This window comes from Bos indicus x Bos taurus, chromosome 16, assembly GCF_003369695.1.
Source record: "Bos indicus x Bos taurus breed Angus x Brahman F1 hybrid chromosome 16, Bos_hybrid_MaternalHap_v2.0, whole genome shotgun sequence".
Lineage (NCBI taxonomy): Eukaryota > Metazoa > Chordata > Mammalia > Artiodactyla > Bovidae > Bos > Bos indicus x Bos taurus.
Window position 1 is genome coordinate 32,960,336 of NC_040091.1, and position 22,918 is coordinate 32,983,253.

Sequence of the window (22,918 nt, forward strand, 5' to 3'; positions counted from 1 at the left end):
ATATATAAAATTTCTCCCCAATTTACATACTCATTTAACTTCTGCCCATGTTCTTGAACATTTCTAATCAGAAATAGTAATGAGTGGCTGCCACACTGCTGCCGCCGCCAGACAATACTATGAAATCTCCTGGAGGAGGGATAAAGAATAAATTGTTTCAGCAGGTTCTTAGTGAACCCTGAATTTATAATGCATGCAGTTTGCCCATCATCACTATCACAGAAGCATTCAGTAAGGCCCTTTGCATTTCACTAATGAGAACACTTTTACCTTTATAAGCAGCCCTTCTCCAAGTGTTCCTGAAATCTTCAAATATGCCTTGTACCTATGGATGCTTGTGAATAGTGTCACCTATCCACAGACCTACAGTCAAAAGCCCTTCTAAGTTCCAGATGTATTAATTAAATATTGAATGTGCGTTATAGCTAAAATATAATATGACTCACAAAGAGTCATAGCTAAAATAGTCATTTTCTTGGGGTCAATTTATGATATAACAATTGTATATTAGTGTGATATGTACGGACTCTTGAGAGTCCCTTGGACTGCAAGGAGATCCAACCAGTCCATTCTGAAGGAGATCAGCCCTGGGATTTCTTTGGAAGGAATGATGCTGAAGCTGAAACTCCAGTACTTTGGCCACCTCATGCAAAGAGTTGACTCATTGGAAAAGACTCTGATGCTGGGAGGGATTGGGGGTAGGAGGAGAAGGGGACGACAGAGGATGAGATGGCTGGATGACGTCACTGACTCGATGGACGTGAGTCTGAGTAAACTCCAGGAGTTGGTGATGGACAGGGAGGCCTGGCGTGCTGCGATTCATGGGGTCACAAAGAGTTGGACACGACTGAGCGACTGAACTGAACTGACTGATATCTTGGATCCCTTGGTGCATTTTTTTATGAAATCAAAGTGAACATTATGGACATGAATTACTATTATATAGTAATTTTGCAAAAATAAAAAATAGTTCTTGAGTTTCTGTTCATCTGTAAGGATAATTGGCATGGAGAAGCTTGGCAGATAATATAAATCTTGTTTGTCATAGATCTGTTAGTTTTGTCTGAAATAAATCCTCTTTCCATATTCCCATTTTTCCAATACCTGTGTATATTGGAATACACAGACGTGCACACACACACACTCACAAACCATAAAATCAGTTTCTCAGAAGAATTGGAGATTAAATAAATCAGGATCTTTGCCTAATTTTAGTTACTCTCTTGAGTTATTTTAAAGAGGTGAAGCTATAGCACCAGATTAGTGCCTATGACAAATCTAAGCATTTAATAGTTGACAGTTTTTACTATCAGGGCCTGTGTTCCCAGTACTTTTGATCCATGTATGTCGTTACAGAATGGTGTGTGAGATAACCACATTTATTTAATTAAAATGGCAATTAAAGTTCCATAATCTATGTCACCATTAAGTCAGCAAAAATAAGACTAGGAGCTGATTGTGGCTCAAGATCATGAATTCCTTATTGGAAAATTTAGATTTAAATTGAAGAAAGTAGGGAAAACTACTAGGCCATTATAGTTCAAGGGATTGGATCTGATAGACAGTGTGCCTGAAGAACTATGGACGGAGGTTTGTAACATTATACAGGAAGTGGTGACCGAACCCATCCCCAAGAAAAAGAAATGCAACAAGGCAAAATGATTGTCTGAGGAGGCTTTATACGCTGGATTTAGAAAAGGCAGGGGAACCAGAGATGAAATTGCCAACATCTGTTGGATCATAGAAGAAATAAGTGAATTCCAGAAAAACATCTATTTCTGCTTCATTGACTGCCTTAAAGCCTTTGACTGTGTGGGTCACAACAAACTGTGGAAAAGTCTTCAAGAGCTGGAAACACAAGACCATCTTACCTGCCTCCTGAGAAACCTGTATGCAGATCAAGAAGCAACAGTTAGAACCGGACATGGAACAACAGACTGGTTCCAAATTGGGAAAGGAGTACATCAAGGCTGTATATTGTCACCCTGCTTATTTAACTTATATGCAGAGTATATCATGTGAAATGCCGGGCTGGATGAATCACAAGCTGGAATCAAGATTGCTGGGAAAAATATCAGTAACTTCAGATACACAGTTGATATCACTCTAATGGCAGAAAGCAAAGAGGAGCTAAAGAGTCTCTTCATGAAGGTGAAAAAGGAGAGTGAAAAAGCTGGCTTGAAACTCAACATTCATAAAACGAAGATCATGGCATCCAGTCCCATCACTTCATGGCAAATAGATGGGGGGAAAATGGAAACAGTGACATATTTTATTTTCTTAGGCTCCCAAAATCACTGCAGATGGTGACTGCAGCCATGAAATTAAAAGATGCTTGCTCCTTGAAAGAAAAACAGTGACCAACCTAAACAGCATATTAAAAAGCAGAGCCATTACTTTGCGAACAAAGATCTGTCTAGTCAAAGCTATGGTTTTTCCAGTAGTCATGTATGGATGTGAGAGTTGGGAGTATAAAGAATGCTGAGGGTCAGAGAATTGATGCTTTTGAACTGTGGTGCTGGAGACGACTCTTGAGAGTCGCTTGGACTGCAAGGAGATCAAACCAGTCACTCCTAAAGAAAATCAATCCTGAATATTCATTGGAAGCACTGATGATAAAGCTGAAGCTCCAGTACTTTACATTAAGCTACTTAATGTGAAGAACTGACTCATTAAAAGACCCTGATTCTAGGAAAGATTGAGGGCAGGAGAAGAAGGGGGTGACAGAGAAGGAGATGGTTGGATGGCATCACCAACTCAATGGACATTAGTCTGAGCAGACTCCGGAATACAGTGAAGGACAGGGAAACCTGGCGCGCTGCAGTCCATGGGGTCGCAAAGAGTAGGACAGGACTGAGAGACTGAACAACAACGAAAATTACCCAGCAGTAAAGTGGATGAGCTGTCAGTACATGCAGTGACGTGGATGAGTGTCAAAATAATCATGCTAAGTGAAGACAACCAGATGAAGAATACATACTATTCGATTCCAAATACATAGAAGTCGAGAAAACATAAGCAAATCATTCATGACAGAAAGCAAATCAGCTGTTGCCTGCAGGTGAATAGAAGAGAGGAGGGGATTACACAGGGTTATGAGAAAACATCTACAAGTGACGGGTGAGTTCATCATCTTCATTGCATGGGAGTATACATACGTCAAAACATGAAATTGTATACTTTTTTGTATAGTTTTATATTAAGATATATTTACAATTTGTGTCAACCATGCCTCAATAAATCTTTTTTATAAGGACTTGCTCTCATGGAACTTACATTTTATTGGGGAAGAGACACAATTATGACAGTAAACCTGTATTTTTTCCGCGTGTATATATAGGTAGATGTGCATTGGATGTTGAAAAGTTTCTGAAGAGAGAGCAGTGTGAGGGTAGAAGGTGGTGGGCGGGGCGGGCGGGCGTCTGAGAGAGGTGGTCAGGTAATGCGGAATCATGATATCTGAACAGAGCCCAGTTTGAGCTCCCTGTTGTAGTGTGAGAACTGCATAAAATTCGTTTCAGGTTTTTTTTTTTTTTAAGTTTCAGGTGGCCATTCTCTCTCTCATCTAAAAAGATAACATCTTTCCCTTAACTTGAAGGCAGATTTAAGTTTCTGCCTTCAGAAGGAAACAGATGGGAAGGGTGGGCAGAGATAAGCAAAACCTAGTCTGCATTCTCAGTAGAAGCCATTTCTGCTCTAAGAATTTCTTGTGCTTAATTTCTGATTAGAAGGGTGATACCTCTTTTTGGAACATTTGTAGAATGGTGAATCAGAAGGAAAGTTACAACCAAAATCCCTGTCTTCTAGTTGCCTGCAAGAGAGGCAGTTATCCCTCTGTTTTCTTGAAGGAAAAACCCAAGTTCTGCAGTCACTGTCACCACTGGTGTTCTTGTATGTCTGTGATGCCATTGAGGGATTTGCAAACTCATGCTCTTGTGGAACTTTTATTTTATTGAGGAGGAGGTGTAATGGTGATGTACATGTGTATGTGTCAGATGTTGAAAAGTCTTGAAGGAGGATAAAGCAGTGTGAGATTGCACTTTTGAATGAACAGAAGAGGGAAGATTTCCATCACTGGTGTGATCTGCTTGCTTGTGTCCAGTCATCCTAACAGAGCAGCTGGAAATATGTTGTTATCTTAGCAACAGCTGATCAGTGCAACCTGAATTTGATTCAGTCCCCCCAAGGAAGAGTGCTTGCTAGTGATAGAGACTTGAGAAAGAATGTTCAAAAGAAAAGAAATTTCAAATGCTTTATAACATGTGCTATAAACTGAAATGCAGTCCTTTATTTTGAAAACATGCTTATAACTTTGCTTACCCCTTGGTTTTTTAAAGCATAGTCCATCTAGAGAATAATTTAAAGATCTTTGTCTTACTATTTAACATAAATTTGGTGACAGGAAGTGTGGAAAGTGCATTGAGTGATGCCAGTTGGGTATTTGTTTCTATAAAATTTTTATAAAAACATACTAATTTCTGTCATTCTGTTTTTCATTTTTCTGTCTTCATGGTATTCATCAGAGCATCAGAATGAATACCACCATTCATCAGAGTAGCTCTGGGGCTGGGCTCCCTATGTTAAAAGAAACCTGTAGACTCTTACCTGTGAGGATGGGAGCCCTGAGGAGCAGAAGCCCCCTCCTGGCTCCAGTCCCACTGGCCAGTGGAGGCTACCGATGCAGAGATCCACATGGCTCAGGATTCTGTAACCTTCAGCAGCCCAGGACTTTTCCCCCACTGCGTGCCTGCTGCAGGTTGGAGACAAATGAGTCAGTTCTCTCAATCCTTAGAGTAGTTCCTCCTAATCTTTTGGGTCATGGTTCCCTTTGAGGAGCTGATCAAATCTATGAACAGAACGTCTGCACATCACTTCAGGGGCTGCCACAAGCCCCTTTGCCAGGTACAGAGGCAGCGCTCTATTTGTGACCTAGGTAATAACTGTGTTATTAAGTTGCATTTTTAATAATGACCTGTTCAGCCAGGCACCTGGAAGAGCTAGGGAAAGCCAGCAAGTGCTTTTCCTGTAGCAGAAGACCCTATGTTCTGTGACAGCAGTCCAGATCCATTGGTTTTGTATGTACTTTCCTAGGAAAAAATATTGGGACAGACTTTTCAATATCCTCTTCCCATTCTTTTCTTTGATTTTCATTTGTTCTATTTCACATAACCCCTCAAATGTTACATAGAACAACCAAGTCCTACTGTTCTCTGTTTAGACTTAACTTTGAAGCCAAATACCTCCGACCATGAAGCCAAAGACACACCTGCCTTGTACAGTCACCGAGAAGTCTAACCTCATACACGATTCATTCAATACTCACTCTCTAATTTTATCCTAGAAATGTATTTTCCTAAATTAAAGTCTGTTAATAGTACCCTTTTGCTTCTTACAGCTTGTACCTCCTTTTAAGCCTCAAGTAACATCTGAGACAGACACCAGATATTTTGATGAAGAATTTACAGCTCAGACTATTACAATAACACCACCTGAAAAATGTAAGTAAATCTAGAAGGCAGTTGGTAATGTTCCAATATAATTGAAGAAAACAGCCATTTTTTAAAACTGATTATTTTCTAGTTCAAATTCCATAGTGATATAATTCTATTCCTTTTAAGAACATGGGGTTCTAAGTGGAAATACTTAAAGACAGGTAGCTAAGAGAAAAGTTTTTTTGAGTAAAAAAATTATATGTGGAAAAATTGTAGACTTGAGAATTGTAGACTAAATTTTAGACTAACTGGCTCTTTTCTGCGTGCATGGGTGCTGAGTTGCTAAGCTGTGTCCCACTCTTTGCAACCCTAAGGACTGGCCCACCAGGCTCCTCTCTCCATGGGATTTCCTAGGCAAGAATACTGGAGTAGGCTGCCGTTTCCTTCTCTAGGAGATCTTCCAGACCCAGGGATCGAACTTGCATCTGCTGCGTTGGCAGGTGGATTCTTTACCACTGAGCAACCAGGGAAGCTAATTCTTCCCTACCATTCTCCAATAAATTATTTTGACCTCAACTAAAAGGATTCTGAAATGAAGACCTCCCTTGTTACCCACTGTTCATTCAGATACTACCTTCAGAATTTTGGTAATTCTGGTCTCGTGCTTACTTAGCAGTTTTTTAAAATTCACTTTAAACTGAACCACCCTTTTTTGCTTAGCTTTGTCTTAAGCATTAATATCTGTGAAGAAATAATTTAGTTTGCTAATAGTTTTTGATAGTTAAATTACAAATTTATTAAAACTATATGTTCATGTACCACTTAAAATCGTACCACATGTACTAGTGTGTACCCCACATTTTAATGAATACCTTTCCCTTAATGGGAAGAAAAGTTTATAAAATACAATTTATAAGCTTTCTTACATGTTGACAAAGGCCTGCATCTGTCATCATTAGTTTAGGACTGAGGCCAAAATTGAGTTTCAGGGACAAATTTGGATAGCTAGAAGATTTCTTCAAATCACACATCTTGCGGCTCACACAGTAACGTCGTATTAGTTTTTCCTCCTTTTTTTCCCTTTATATCCTTCTCTACATTTCCTCTCCTCTCTTTTCCTTTTTAAAAAGCAGACCAGTTGATAGTGCTGATTTACACTGAGCATCCACGAGAGGGAAGATTGAAGTACTGTTGCACCGGTGGATGTGGTCAATGCTTACAGCTTTGAAAGGCAAGATAGGAGTCGTCTAGGCTGCGTTTTTAATCTGAGACCTATGGCTGACAAAAAAGAGGGATCATAAATACTGTGAAATGAAAAATATGTGTGCATATATACTTTTCTTTCTTTAGATTTCCAAGAATTTAAGATCCTCTTAACTTTCATTTTATAAGGGAAAAAATTAAAACCCAGAGAGAAGAGGAGCTTTCCCAAGTCCCGCAGTTAGTATTAGCTGTAGCCAGGAGCAGGAGTCACAGCTTGGCCAGTGGTAACGTTGGTGACCTTGTGAACTGGCAGCATACTGAGGCCCTGCTCGTCGTTTGTCACCAGTGGTGGGTGCAGGGCTTCATTGCTAGAATCAGAATCTCTGAGAGCTGAAGATGTTAGAAGGCCTGTGGAGTTGTGGGCAGTCAGCTAAGGACCATCTGAATAGGAGCAGTGGGCACAGCCATGGCGTGGTTTTCCCTGGCCCAGAGTAGGCTGTTGGTGATACAGTTTAATTGTCTGAAATTCTGGGCAACACCATTGAGTTGTTGGACTAGCCTAGAAGTACTTCCACCAGAGAGCGTTTTGGGGGCCTCCTCATTTGTATATAACCTTAATTGTAATCAGACCACGTCATTCTCCTGCTTCGAACCCTCCAGGGGCCTCCCAGCTGCACTGTGAACCTAGCCGCTGACCCTGGCTGCACAGCTGTCAGATCTGGTCCTGTCCCCCTCTCTGACCTCATCCTGTCTGTCTTCTTTGCAGTCCCTGGGTTCCAGCCCCGCTGTAAACACACAGTGTGCCTCAGGACTGTGTTTGCCATTCTCTGCCTGGAATTCTCTTTTCCCAGACATACACATGAATAATTCTTACTTGTCCTTCAGATCTCTAAGTGTCACTGTATCAGAGCACTTTCTTTAGCCTCCTTACCTTAAAAACAATGCAGCCCCTCAGACCCCATCACCCCACCCCCTAATTCTGTACATTGACACCTTTACTTGCTGGAATCCTTCTGGTTAATTTGTTAGTTTGTTTTACTGTCTGTTTCTCCAGCTTGAACATGGTAGCTCTGAGAAGAAGGATTTGGTTTGTCTTATTTGCTGCTAGCCCCAGCTCTGAGTTAGGTACCTGGCTCAGCATAGGTATTCAATGAATATGTGTTAAGTGAGTAAAGAAACAGTCTCTAGTGAGGCCTGGGCTAGGAGGAGGCCCGGCTCGCTCCAAACAGTGCTGCTGCCCATCCCAGCCCAGAATTTGTGTTTGGCTGACGTCCTTATGCGATTTCACACGGAGCGTGGTGAGGTTAAATAGAGCTTTTGGTATTCGTGGACTCTAACTCTTCAGTTCAGTTCAGTCGCTCAGTCGTGTCTTAGGACAAGCTAAATGTGCTATTTTGAGAGTCATAGAGATAGGTAGGCCATGTAAATGCAAAACCATGAGTGCAAATTTTATTCCAGAATGTTAAAAGGAAAATACCAGTGTGGAAGAGAAAGGTGGATTGAAAAAGCCCTGGACTTGGGCCCTGTTTGTCTCCCAGCACCCTACACTAGCTCTGGAATGTGGCAGGTCACTCACTCTGTGTGCCTGAGAAGCCATCTCTTTAGGAAAGGCACCCAGAGTTCTATAGGTTTAAATAACCCTTTTTATTTTATTGAAGCATCAGGTTAACCACAACCATAGTGTCCTTTGATATGTGTGGAGAGTGATGATAGGTAAAAACCTAGCAAAAAAGAGCGGGCGTGAGTGGAGGGGCATGGGGAAGGGACTGCTGAACTGTGATGCTGGCAGTGGGCGGGACCTTCCCTGGCGCTGAGCCCTGGGTGGCCCCAGAACATGCCTCCAGCAGCATCTGGACTGACAGGAGTGTACCCCAGTCTAGGGGCAGGACGGCCCTGTGGATCTGCTGTCGTAGTTTCTGATTCAGGTTTCTAGAGAGAGAAGTCAGATGAGAAAGCTCAGTGGGGTGGGCTGTGGCCAAGGGGCGGGCACCAGCCAGGCTGTCCTCTGCGGCTCAGCCCAGCGTGGCTCCCAGGGCAGGCCGTGGGGCTGGATCCCTGCCTCAGGGTGTGGCCTCAGTGCTTGGGGTCTGCAGCAGCTGGCTTCTTCTGGGCACAAGGGCAGTGTTTTCACTTGGGTGATCCGTGGGTATATCCTAAATCCCCTTAAGAGGCGGATCAAAGGAAAATCTGTGAAGCTGTGAACTGTGATTACATTTAACATAATCTTTTCTTCTTGCAGCTTTGAATAGTGTTGCTGGTGAGAGACCAGTGCAGCTCTGAAGCTGCTAAAAGCACAGAGGTTTTGTTCACAAAAGGCCGCAGTAGGACCATTAAGTTAGCGATTGTCTCCCCACTTGCCACCTTGCTTTTGTAGAACAGAATGGAGTTATTTTTTAGAACAAATCAGCAGTTAGAGAGGCAAATGTTCCTTTTTTACAAACAGCTGCAGTAATATGCCAGATTGTCCTCACTGGTGTTAATTAATTGAGCAGATTTTGGAATGTGTCTTCTTGCTTTACATCCATTAACAGTCCTCTGCCTTCCTCTTAGAGAAAAAGGGGATTTCTTTGAGCTTTTGCTGCCATATAATTACTTTGGTTAACGTTCTCAGGAAATCAGGCAACTAATGCTGCCTGGGTCCAGGGATTCGGTTGTATAATACAGGGTTGATCACCCTGCTATTTGGGTTTTTGCACAGTTCACGTCCATTATCATCACTGTTCCCTCTGAACCTGCTTTCTGAGTGGGAATGCATTTATATGCGTTGACTGGGTGTGAAGGCCTGGCTTAGGCAGCCAGCTGCCCTGTCAGCTGGCACTTCCGTGGAGTGCTCCTTCTTCCTCAGCCCTCCACTGGCATGCACAGTACCAAGGGCTCAGGGGAACCCCTCATTCCTGTCCCAGCACCTCCCCGACTCACAGTTCCTCTTGGGGCCATGAACAGAGACTTGCCCCTCACTAATGCCACGTTCAAAAGAATAGGAGGGAAATGGAGAAGGTGATGTAACTGACTTTAAAGAAGATCCAGATGTGGGGCCCTCGCAAGGTTATCGATGAGATTTATACTTAGGTTCAGAAATGGGATTAACTTGTTCCTAAAGTGTCAGAATGAAAAGTTTCTCTTAACTATGCTACCTCATAGCCATAATAATCCTCGAAAAGGAAATCCAACCCCTCCTCCTGTCACGAGCCTGACTGCCCTGGTCTCCAGGCCTTCTTACCTTGGTGCAAGTCCTGGGTGCAGCCCAGGGAGCTGGGCAAGTCCTTCTGTGTCCGAGGCCAGACAACGTCAGACTTCCCACACATGCTGTCTGTTCACTGTGCCAAAACACACCCAGCGAAACAAAGCTGCTAGTGGGGAGAACTGTTCTTTGCAATGTGATTGGCAGAGTCTGAATGTTAAGATTTCAGCTGTCTTTCTGCTAGAGCAGGGGGTCCCCAACCTCCAGGCTACAGACCAGGACCTCCTGTTGGATCAGTGGCATCATGAGATTAGAAATAAGGTGCATAGTAAATGCGTTTGAATCATCTTGAAACCATTCCCCACTGCCTGGTCCATGGAAAAATTATCTTCCACAAAACTGGCCCTGGTGCCAAAAAGGTTGGGGACTGCTGCTCTAGAGAGTTTTTATAGTTTGTGACTCAAAACAGATATGCCATCCTCTGTGTCTTCTGTCTTTAGTATATCTGAAAATACTGTGGAAGGTATTTGACCTAAAAGATGCCTGTGGTTTGCTTGGTACCTAACCAGTTATTTTATAAGGAGGCAGAGATTTTCCTAAATCACAGTGCTATCTGGAAATGCTGAGTTTAAAAGGTCTATTTGCAAGAGGAGGGTTTACAAGGAGCAGGGAACCACAACTGCTTCTTGATGGATTGTGTCCTACCTAAGAAAATGATATTTTCTGGGATATTCAAGGCTACAAATTTTGGTTAGCAACTTGATCCCATTTCTGATGATGTGAAAGTCACTCAGTTGTGTCCGACTCTTTGCGACCCCGAGGTCAGAATACTAGAGTGGGTAGCTGTTCCCTTCTCCAGGGGATTGTCCCGACCCAGGGATCAAACCCAGGTCCGGGATTGAACCCAGGTCCAGAATCTTCTGTTAAAAATAGAGTGCTGAGTTTTCCCTGGTGGCTCAGAAGTGAAGAATCTGCCTGCCAGTGGAGGAGATGGGTTCAATCCCTGGTCCAGGAAGATCCCCATGGCTCGGAGCAACTAAGCCCATGCGCCACAACTACTGAGCCTGGGGGCCGCCACTGCTGAGCGCACAACCCCTGGAGCCCGTGCTCTGCAACAAGAAAAGCCGCTGCCCCATAACTGAAGGGTAGCCCCCACTCGCCACAACTGGAGAAAAGCTTGCTCAGCAACTAAGACCCAGTACAGCCCAAAATAAGTAAATATATTTTTTAAAGAATTTTTTAGTTAAAAAAAAATAGGATACTGAAAAGAACAGTGAGGAAAGGCGAGGGCAGCAGTGTCTGTTATTCTTCAGAGGAATGCAGAGCAACATCCTTCTTGTGTGACAGGGTCAGTGCCCACGGTAAGCAGGGTCTGGCCTGTGTTCCTTCTCCCATTCTGTGGAGAGGCCGGAAAAGTAAAAGAATTGGTAACACGTATTTCCTATATATATTTGAGGAAAGGGAGTTATTTGGCTCGAAGAAAAGAAGGTTGGGTATTTGAAAGACTCTCACTTGTTTCATATAGGACAGCATATGACCAAAGGCACTTCGGGTGGAGCAGAGGGGTTTAGTGGGGCACCTCCCCTACAGACAGTGAGCCCCCAGGGCAGGAGGGACTTTGTTCAGAGCCCAGAGCAGGTCACAGGGAACGCTGTGGGCTGAGTGACCCAAAGAAGGAAGAGCATTCTGAACTGCAAGATTTTAATCATCAGAATAGTTATGGGAAAAGGTTGGGTGAGCCTTTGTAATCTTTCACATGCAAGGAAAAAGAGGAGCAAAGGGAGGAACGGCTTAAATGAAAACAGTCTCTTTCCATGCCTTTCAAATCTCCCGATTTGTTTCCTGATGAACTAGTACCTCAGATGCTGACATCTTTTCCTTTCTTTCCTTACTTTCTTTATTCTAGTTTAAGGTTTTATCATAGGAAAATTAGGATCGCTGAGTTAGAGCAGGTATTAGATGTAAAGAATGTAAAATCTTAACCATGTAATCAAGGGCTCAGATGAAATGGAATCACAAATAAACTTAATTTTGCCATCACACTGAAAGTGCCATGAAGAAGAAATACAAGCATTTCAAGACAGATTGATATTGAAAATAATTAGCATATAACTTTGAGTGCCGTAGGATTCTTTGACTTTATAATTTTGAAATTAAAGGTAACTGAAGATCATTTGTTCTTTTCTATTAAAAATTTTTTTTCATTTATTTATTTTAATTGGAGGCTAATTACACTATTGTGGTAGTTTTGCCATACACCGACATGAATCTTTTCAATAGTTTTTCACAGTTTTGAGTCTTGAAATGTTAGTGTCATGAAGGAAATGATTTGATAGTATTATTTCTTCATAGATTATGTTTGAAAATGAGATGGTTTTTGAGGTAAGTGTATCCATTGTATATTCTATTGAGAGACACAAGTTTCTGGGAGCATTAGCCTCTGTTAATCTTTATTATGTTAGGAGTTAGACCTATATAGACCAGATATTATGTTGCAAAAAATTAACATAAAATTAAAATAGCTGTTTCCTGCCCACAGATGATGAGGACGGTATGGACTGCATGGACAATGAGAGGCGGCCGCACTTCCCTCAGTTTTCCTACTCTGCAAGTGGACGAGAATAAGTCTCTTTACTTCTGCTACTTCACTGTCATCTTAGGTTTATTACTGAAAATGATTCCTGGACATCACAGCAGTCCTAACTCTTACAAATGCAGGAGCACCTTCAGACATCCGAGACCAGTCCAAGGTCTTCACCCTTCGCCGCCTTTCACCCACATGAGAATACACATATACGCAGACACACTCGACATTTTTGTTTTTGCATGAAATTGTATCTCAGTCTAAGGTCTCATGCTGTTGCTGCTACTGTCTTACTATTATAGCAACTTTAAGAGGTAATTTTACAATCTTTGAAAGTCATGAGCCCACCATCGTTCATTTGTGCACCAACTGTCATCTTTTGATCTTTTAATTTTTGTTTTTCCCTAACAGTGAAGGCTAAATGATTCTAGGTACATTTTTTAACTTTCTAGATGATAAATCAAAAACTAATTAGACTAAGAAGATTTAGTTTTTAATTCAGAACAAGCAACTGTGGAAGCGTGGTGATGTGCATATGCAGAATCTTAGTAAAGCATATCAGCTGAGTGCATAAAATAGGTATGTACCAGTAAGATCCGGCTGGAATTCATTAGGAAGCATTTGAGAGAAGGACTGAACAACTGTTAAGATAGACAGATGCGTTTATAAATTGAAATGCCTGTTCAGTACTGCAGAGGAGGCCTGGTGTTCCACGTGGACGTCCAGATTTCACAGGCTCTTACTGGCAAAGGAACGTTGTTCTGCCAAGGAAGGAAGCGTGTGCACAGCAGAGTAGATGACTTAAGGGTCTCCGACATGATTTGCACCAGAGAGCATTTTATTTCCCCTGTGCTTGGAAACCTCTTCCCCTTCCTGATATTATCACCTCTGATGGCTGAAGAATGTAGACAGGTGTAACGATCCTGTTTTTCACCAAAATCTGTACACCGAGGTGAACAGGCGTTCACCTCATTTGTTTCAATTTGTTTTACTTTCAGTTCTACGTGAAATAGCTTTTTCTCAGATGTTAAAACTTCGAATGTCCTTTGATGATTTTGTTTGTATTGCAGTAGTATTTATTTTTTAGTGATGAGAACTGTACGTCATGTTAGCGAACGCAGCTCCGACGTACGTAAAATAGACTTCCTGCAGCTTCTTCTGACCCATGTGCAAGGAATGTGCACGCCCGTGAGGCTCATGCACTTTTTCTCCTGTGTAAAAAAAGTTTTGATGAGGCTCTGAAATTGTACATATAGATTAGAATTTGGCTTTGGGAGAAGAGATGCTGTCATTCAACCCCTTGGTGCTAAAAATGAGAAATCTTCAACTATCTATGCCAAGGGGTGGAAACAAATGGATGTTATATTTGCTATTTTGAGAATTGAAAGGTTATGATGGCCTGGCAACATGATATAATGAAGAAAATTGAGACCTGGATGATAAGAAATGGACTTTATTTTGCAAAATGAACACACCTCAAGTATTTACAAAGTGGGCAGTAAAGGATAAGGACCTGGTGTGTTTATTCTGATCATGGTACATTTATCACTGAATTAAGCCATCAGGGAGAAAAACAAAACAAAAAAGAACACCTCTGACTTTTCTTTTTCTGTATATACTCATGTCCTCAAATTCCAACATTTCTCACTGAAAGGGGACATGTATGCAAACCTCATCTTTCTCTTTCATTAATGATGATCTTCAGATTAAACCCTTTGGTGCTAGGAGCTGACATTTTCCAAAGCAGCCTATGAAGTCCAGGGGGCAGGGGGCCCTTGTTATGGCAAGCTGGAGGCCTCCTGACTCCATGGAGCCATCGTGGAGATGTATTTTAGTTAAACTATCTAACAGCTCCCAAATGGAAGACTACAGCGTGCCGTAGTGTTATGATTGCATTGTATGAAAGAGCAAGTGACTTTCTAAGTGGGATGAATCATATTCATATGCAAATGTCTTAGCCTCTTGATGCTGGAAGTGTGGGTTTATAGACAGGAAACCACTGCTGGCAGTGGGTGGACCACTGGGACTGACAGGGGGTTAAAGGGCATTTTACTAAGGCAGCTAAGACATATTCAGACATAGATTTTATCCTAATTTTTCATATCTCTATCTGAGTGAAGTTCATCCTTAGTACCGAGTAGGAAGTTACAGTCAATGATAGTTCATTCTTACTTACACACATAGCTCAACTTTTTTTTTTTTTTTTTTTCCACTTGGAATTATGTTGAATGTTTCACTTTGACAAGGAAGTAGACTAGAAGGTATGTCCTGTAAGTTGTCTTGCATCCATTATGTAAAAAAGAAACAGGCGAGAGGAAGAGAGGGAAGCTGAGACTGGCTGGCATTCAGAGCATACATTTCTTCAGAGGGAAAGTATAATACCATACACTAAGCACACAGATGGTTTTGGTTTTTGGTTGTTTTTTTCCCCCCAAATCTTAAGGTGATTTCCATGACCTTGGCCAAGGACACTTCCTACGGATTAATGACAGCATTGACTGTGCCCCAGGGTGGCCACTCTGTACAGCCGGCTCCCCGTCCCCAGCTGGTGCCTGGGGCTTAGTCTCGTATCCCCTCTGAGATTCCGTTAGTGTCACACAAGGGTTTTCTTGGCTTCGATTTTGAGAATCCCTTACTTTCATTCCCTGATCTCAGTCAGCTGACATGGAAATACAAGAGACAAACAGAAACTGCGTATAGGAGATTCTAAAACTTCCCTGGTGCCTGCCCACAGCTGAAGTTTTGGATTCTGGCAGATGGAAAGGCCTGAACCTGGAGTCACTCTGTTGGGATAGCGGGAGTTCAGGCTTTGCAGACTCATTCCTGTACCGACTTTCACGAAGTCTGCCTCTTGGCCATAATGCAGCCATCTTGGAGGAAAATTGGCCGTTTCTGCGTGGATTTCTGGCAGGGCTGCTCAGAGCTTTGCTTTCCACACTAACTCCATAGCATTATTCCAGTGTTTCCCATTTCCCATACCTGATCTCCAGCTTCTCAAAGCTGACTGTTCTTGCAGGGGCCACTTGCTTCTCTTAGAGTCCATAGTAAGGGCCTTCCTTACTAACTGCAGGGTCTTTCTATTACACGTCAGTGTACACACTTTGCTGCTACTGTTTGTACTGTCTACAGTAGAATTTCCTTATCTTGCTCCTGGTAGTGCATTACAGGCAAGCATGAAATGTAAAGTATTTATTTAAATAAAAAGAAAAACCTCTAAATTGGTAATTGAATTACCTCCCTGTAGCTTTATAGTTTGTGACATTTCTTGACCTTGCTAGTTCTTTCATTAGATCCGCACAAGATCTAGTCATCTGGTTAAGGATTTTAAGCAGACGCAACTACGAACCCAAGAAACTGTATTTACTCTTACTGTTGGTCATACTAAAACTGTTTCTTCCCTTCAGTCTATGACCCACAAGGATGTGAAATAACTACAAGAAACTGTTTTGTACACTGTGCATCCTTAGTATTTTTACACGTATATGATAGGGACGCACATTATTTTCCTTCGTACAGACAGCTTAAATAAAGCACTATGTCAATCTGCTACTTCTCTGTTTATTGTCGTTGGATGTGGTTCTGTAATCTCAGAAAACTGAATATCCTTCTTTTCTGAAAAGATGTAATAGGTCCACCTGGTATTACCGCATTCTAGGAAACAGGAAAGTACGTAAATTTCTTGTAGCTCGAAAAACACACAGGACTATTTTACTACTTCAATAAGATGGCAGTGGTGCAGCTACAAAAGGGCTGCTTCCAGGGGGTGCCGACTTCTCAGCGGTGGGTCTAGGAGGGATCTGTGAAGCTGGAGGTTGATCTTTGTGGAGATTTGTTAAGTCCCTAATAGTCCTCACATCAGGTGGTTTGACCCCAGAATTCTTAAGGAGTGTAGCTCATCAGCACTGTCTTCCTAATAATGTGTTGCTCTGCATACTTCCTTTCTTAAGAGTATATTTTTAAAACTTCATGGCAGATTAACCAACATAGAAATGGATAATAGATGGGTAGGATGGTTGGACTACAGTCTGATTTACCTAGGGTCATTTTGGATGGGGCCTTTTTCTGATTTTACCTCATAAACCTACTATTGATGAAACTTGGCTTTGCTCCTGTGACTAAGCCAGACAGAGGAATGGCTTTGGGACCAAAGTTGGTCAGGCCTGTATGCGCGTGTCGCACAGCCAAAGTGGAGGGCGTCCTAACACGTGCTCTTCTCTCAGAACCACTGGGGCTGACAGATCAGGAGGCTTCCATAAAGTGACCTCTGTAATTCTTTAAAGGTGCTATATTTTTAGAATATTGTATAATTTATTTACTGTCCCTGAAACAGAATTAGGGACAATTAATATATCTTACGTGACAACCTTTATGTCTAGCACAGTTGATGAAATCAAGAAAACTTCTGACTCTGAATAGAAGTTCTGTTCTTTCAGGCTTGAACCCTGTCCATGCTCAAGAGACTCGGATGGTCTTTGCGGGTGTATCATGCCACCGCCTCCGGAGCCTAGTCCACAGCCATCTGAGAGGCCATGATGGTGATGTGATGACGATGACCATAGATCTGTGCCAGGGAGAACGGCCCGAGGTTAGGGACTTGTCCCGACTGCAGCCTTGTCATCCTCAAGGACAACATAACACTTTCAGTGCCCATTTTTATTACTTTGAAGCATTCGAGGGCTTAATTGTGTATAGTAGAAATACTATTTTAAACTAAAATAATGATCTGTGTACAGATGTTTGATAGAACTTAAGTAAATTTTGTAATTTCACTGAGTATGTTTTTAGGCTCCTCTCAGTTACTCATATTGAAGGAAAAACATGACACCACCAAGCCAAAGATGCTTTTTGTCTGTTTTTGTTGTTAACGGAGTGGAGAGGACAATGCTCAGTGCTTCCTGGTGTCTTCTGATAGTGCACAAGTGAGCACGATGATAAGTAGTGGAGTCTTATGAGATGTTGATTAAAAGGAAATAAAGTTGAAGGATAATATGTATAGATCACCAAGAGGGAAAGAAACATGAATGGTAGGAAAAAGGTTTGATCCTTAATACCCTTTAGCCTAGTTAAAAATATGTGCCTTTTTTTGGTGTGTTTTTTCCATCACTACAAGATATAAAGGAAACATTTCAATTTGAGTCTTCAAAAAATTCATTTATTGAAATTCGTATGTGTAAAGAGCATACAAATGAGCAGATATAAAAACATAATAACTTCAAGCCTTTTCTGAAAACATACACCAGGAGGTCTCCTCATCTAGTGTCAGACTTCAGCTCCAGCCTGTCCATCCTGCAGGGACCGCTTGGCAACGAATGTGGCGATGACGACGCAGCCCACCGCAGTCTGAGGTGGGGTCCACTGGGAAGGTCGCGGTGCATTGTGGCATATTACGTACAAATCAGATGAATGTAAATATCTCTTTGTAAATCATTTATTTCACTCTGTTTCATCCAGGTCAGCAATCAGATTGTGGCATGCTGGGTAACTGGAAAAAAAATGATAATAAAAAGTAAGTTTAAATAGATCACGTTCTTCAATGTGATTTGTCTTCTTGCTGGTTTAGTGACCTCTTTCCAAGTTTTTGGAGAAAATTATTTTGCAGAAAAATACAGTTGTATGTAAGCAATCATATGAAAAGTCTATAGGTGTGTAAGGTAAACTCTTATTTTAATGTTTTAAATTTGAAAACAAGCTATATTCTAGATATTTGTGTGTCTGAAGACAGAAAATAGCCAAAGATCCATCTCTTCCCCTGTGAACAGGAGAAAGGAGACGTGGATTTGTGCCAGGAACTGTTTACTGAAAACTACTCAGAATTAGAGTAAAACTAGACCAAAAAAAGAAAACCTGGATGTAGACTAAGTGTCCCTAAGAAATTCCTGGTGAAATGATACAAGCTAACACCTCCAAATGTTTAAATGCAGTGTGTTTTATCACATATAAAGGCATTTTCATATGGAAACCACCTCCCACATGCTGGAAGAAGGAATTTGGTAGATGTGGTCTCTTGGTTTTAAACAGGAATAAATGTTTCAAAACTAGCTCGTGAGAGTTGGGTTGAGGGAGTCGCAGGTTAGTAAAGCACTGAATACTGCTGCCTGTCCTGGCTGACGTGGCTGTTCAGCTTAGTTTAAACCATGTCAGAAACCACTGGAGATAGTTAATGTTGCACAAGACATGTCCCAGGAAACTGCTCTGCATTGTGTGGGAAGATGACTTGCCTTGTAGGAGCGTGAAGTCACCAGGATGATGGGGACTAGATAGAGGGCTAAAATGATAACTACCGAATCCCAGTTTTCACTTCAAGAGACAAATGGGAAGGTAATGCAGGGATCTGGGCCCATCTGGTCTCTGTGACTGGGTGAGAGTCGTCTCCAAGAGAAGTAAGTGGGCTTTACACTCCCCAACAAAGACTGCCTGCGCTGGTCAGGGCTCCTGTCTACCCAGCTTGAGCCAGTTACTTGTGGAGGGTTTCCAAGATAGGACAGTGAGTGAAACCAAGATCAGTTTGCACAAGAAAAATACGAAAATTAGTCGGTTGCCTTTTTTTAAAAAATGAGAAAATGTTCACTTGTCAAGTAGATTTCCCAGTGTGAGACACTCGTGATTTTTTAACGAGCAAGTCTGAGTTTCAACAAGGTGATCTGAGCGTCAGGTGTGCACCCCCAACCACACAGAGCGGGAGGCCCCAGGTGTGGTGAGGAAGTAGTGGGGTCTGTATGTGGCTCTCTGGGGGCTGGGGAGGTGGATGGGCCCTCTTCTGTGGTGCCCACAGGGCTCCTGGATTGCCACAGGGAGGCCAGGGAGCCCCAGAGCCCTGCCACTGCAGAAAGAGTGCCCCTGTTTGCATCAAACATGTGATCTCCATGAGCCGATTGGCCTTCTGGTCCTGACGGAAATGATCAGTGGGCTTGAATGGCCTGCCTGTCCCCTAGCTAGGCAGACGGCCTGCCCACCATGTGCTCTGGAGAGGGAGGCTGGCTTTGTAACTTTAGAGATTCAAGGACATCTTTGACTACAAGGATAAGTATAAACCACAACAGACAAATTTCAAAAAAAAATTTCAAACTTGAGGTAGAAAACACCTATAATGTGAACAACACAGGACAGTAAAGACCTTAAGTAGAACGGAACCATGTTGCAGAACTTTTTTAAACCCATGTTCCAGGAAACAGGTATTTCTCACACGAGTCTCTTCAGTTCCCACCAGGAACTGACCCGTCACCCGGCCCATTCCTCCTAGTGCTCCTGCAGGGGTCAACCTGAGATTCCTGGGAGCAATCAAAGGTTTTCTCTTTTTGGTTTTGCAAAGCCCTGTATTCCTCCCCACTTTCATATCACAGAACTTCCTGTTCACTGCCTGATGCGTCAGGAGCACTCAGCAAATGTGACTGAATGAATAATTACCCTATAATGTCATTGTGTTCCTGCTAACCAGCTCTTGGTGTCACCCTCAGATGGTTGGATCTTTAGTAAAGAATGTTTCTTGGTTTTTCCCCCTAACCGTGAGCATGTCCAGAGAGAGGGAAGCTTTAGTTACTGCCAATATCTGGCCCCTCCCTGCTTGGCTCAGGTGGTAAAGAATCTGCCTGCAATGCAGGAGAACGGGATTCGATCCCTGAGTTGGGAAGATCCCCTGGAGAAGGAAATGGCAACCCACTCCAGTATTCTTGCCTGGAGAATTCGTGTGGACAGAAGAGCCCTACAGTCCTTGGGGTCACGAAGAGTTGGATACGACTGAGCAACTAACACTACACTACTAACATCTACTCATCTGCCATCACTTAGGATGTCAGCCATGCCTATTTCCAGAAAGGGGGCTCATCGTCCACACCACAGTGGTCGTGGTCTGGCTGTATGTTCCAGTGGGATGCAGCCAGTGTGAGCTGTGGCTGGGGCCCTCGGACACCCTCTTCCCATCACTGTGCCTTCAGGCTTGTCGCCAGGGCCCCTCGCCGTGGCCCATGGGCGCTCTGGCCACACCTGCAGTCGTTGGTGGCTGCCCCCTAGAGGGCGGAGGGCTGACAGCCCCCTGGCAGCTGCTGCTCTGAAGGGTTGTCCACGGATGACATAAATGCTCCACCAACTGCAAGCCCATATCACTGACTCGTTTTCTTTTTAAACACTAACAGAGCCTTCGCTCCACAAACCCTGACTTGTGCGTCTAATTTTTTACTGAAGTTTAACTTAATTCAGAGTTTAAAAAATGAGTCTCTCTGGGTGATCTGAACGGTTCCCCAAGCAACCACACCTGGGGTCCAGCCCAGCCTTCTCTGTTTTCCTCCCAAGCCTGTGGCCCTGGGACGCTGAGGCACCAGCGAGGCCTCATGGGGAGGCTCAGAGCCCGGCCTGCCCCGTGTTTCCATCTGTCTCTTCTCCACGCGTCTCCACGTGGCCTCTTAGCAGCCCCTCCAAGTGGAATATCTCCCCTTCTGGCTCCCTCCTTTGCTCATGTGTACATCTTCTGTCTCTGACCAGGATTTAAAAAAAAAAAAAAGAACCTGTTCCTCAGGACTCTGGGCAGAAAAGCATCTATTTTTAACTCAAGAGGACAGAATCCCTCCCCCAGCCTCCATGTGGGGTATTTCAGAGCTCGGCCTCAGTTGACGGAGCTCCAGGGAAGCCTCCAGTACTTGCCTCCTGCTGCCCCCTTTGGGAGCCAGGCCACAGCTCTGTAGCTGCTCATCTAGGGCCGAGCTCTAGGCCGCTGCCTGGGAGAGAAGACCCCCATCTCCCCCTTCCATGCAGCCCAAGGCCCGGGGATTGAACACCAGTCTCTGGAAGTTCGTTTTCCTGCCCATTCATTTCCCAGCTGTATTCACTCCACCTCTCTGGGCCTGACTTTTCAACCTGTGCAGAAAGATGTTAAATGATTTCTCTGGCCGTTTCAAGCCTACAGTGACCTCAGTGCCACCCTGGTGGATGCTGTCTTCTGGGCTCTGGTAATGCAGAGAGCTCCCTTTTAAAAGGAAACTGGTCCTATTACTGATTTTTTTTTTTTTTTTTTAAACCAGAAATTGACTGATGGACTGATGTGGAAGCTAAAAACGTAACTGAAGTGGTCTAGAACTGAGATTTGAACCCAGGAAGTTTGACCTCAAACTCCAGGCTCTCTTTAATGCTATTCCAACCAACTTAGTGAAAGAGCCACCAAGTTTGGTGTTTGTGGGTTTAAGCAGCAGTCAGATATATCAAGCAACCTGAACTATATAAGGCACATGACCTGTGGATGGTCATTAACTTGTCTTCCCCAGTCCTGTGGAACTCTGTGGAAACGCGACTCAGACGTGACCACTGACCTGTTGGAAGGCAGTTCTCCGCCAACACAGGGCTCACGGTTGCAGACTCCAGGTCAAGAGGGGCCTGCCTCTGCCCTGCACAAGTCACCAAAGCTCTGGCTGAACCGCCTTCCCCTCCGGCTGGCGCAGCTGCCAAATGGGCAGGAGTTCACAGCAAGGTCGCCGCAGACCCTCATTTTATTCTTCCCCCATGGCTGCCCGGCTGGGCCCCAGACAATGAAAGCTCTGTGGCAGTCAGAGTTCAAGCTCCATTTTCCCTGAACTCTGGGGCCTGGGTTTGCTGCCTCTGGGCTCCAACACAGGAAAAGAACTAGAGAAGCCAGAAGATGGCACCGGTAGAGGCAGGACAGACTTTCTTACAGAAAGAAAGTAAAGACAGTGATTCCTTAGCTTCCTGGAAAACAGCACCTCGATATGGACTTGGGACTTGAGACATGGGGGGAAGGCAGGGGACCCCACGCAGGGACAGGAGTGGTCAGGTGGGAGGATCCACTAGCCAATGGCTGGCATCTGCTCACCATCTCTTCCCCAGAGCACACTCCAACACATGCGACGGATCCTGCCACCGTCCGCGGGATCCCGACTTTGTCATCTTCCAGCTTTCTTGAATCCCATGAGTCACGAGAAACTTCCCCTGCACATGGGCAGGGGTCTGTGTTTTGTACGAACCGTGTTTCCATGGTAAATAGATTTTTAAGAATTTCCCAAAGGACAGACAGTGTCACCAACAGCAGAGAGTGGAGCCTCTGGCTGCCTCATGTTTGAAAGCGTTAAAAATAAAGACAACATTGACATTTGGGGTTGTAATGTGACGGAATTACAGTCTTTTAAAGGCAAGAACCACTTATCTACACTACATGTAATATTCAGTGTTTTGTTCACTTGTCTAATTGGATTAAAATATTTAGCTCCCTTTAAAATCTTGATTGTGAATTTATATTGCAAAATGTAATGTCTGACTCGGGAAGCAATAAGTGGAGCAAATGTATCTGAAGCAATGTTAAATTCAATGTATTTTTCTTCCATAAGTCTTATTCTGAAATTATTCACTCTTGGACAAAGTGAACTGTTAGCAGAAGAGCAAGTTTGGCTTCAATAAAGCTGTATGCACTTTTCAATATTAATTAACACACAGGGCCTTCAGTTGAAAAAAAGAAAAAGTTAAACTATGCTATTTGAATTGCTTGAGGAAGCTTCCCTGAGGGTCACAAGACCCCTGTGT

The 22,918-nt window shown here is 43.3% G+C and overlaps 2 protein-coding genes across 13 annotated transcripts in view; one reads left to right on the plus strand and one right to left on the minus strand.

Moving 5' to 3' along the window:
• The window catches only part of AKT3 (AKT serine/threonine kinase 3), a 281,329-nt gene extending 263,408 nt beyond the window's left edge, over positions 1-17,921 (plus strand). For 2 of the 3 annotated variants that reach the window (XM_027564715.1, XM_027564716.1), the window contains 2 exons: positions 5,396-5,498; positions 12,356-17,921. In XM_027564715.1, coding sequence (XP_027420516.1) covers positions 5,396-5,498; positions 12,356-12,441 — 189 coding nt within the window. In that variant the 3' untranslated portion in view covers positions 12,442-17,921. The remainder of the gene's footprint in view (positions 1-5,395; positions 5,499-12,355) is intronic. The other variant, XR_003514899.1, reaches the window with a different exon arrangement.
• The window catches only part of SDCCAG8 (serologically defined colon cancer antigen 8), a 251,399-nt gene continuing 243,071 nt past the window's right edge, over positions 14,591-22,918 (minus strand). For all 10 annotated transcript variants that reach the window (XM_027564711.1, XM_027564712.1, XM_027564710.1 and 7 more), the window contains one exon: positions 14,591-17,882. In XM_027564711.1, the coding sequence (XP_027420512.1) occupies positions 17,834-17,882 (49 nt within the window). In that variant the 3' untranslated portion in view covers positions 14,591-17,833. The remainder of the gene's footprint in view (positions 17,883-22,918) is intronic.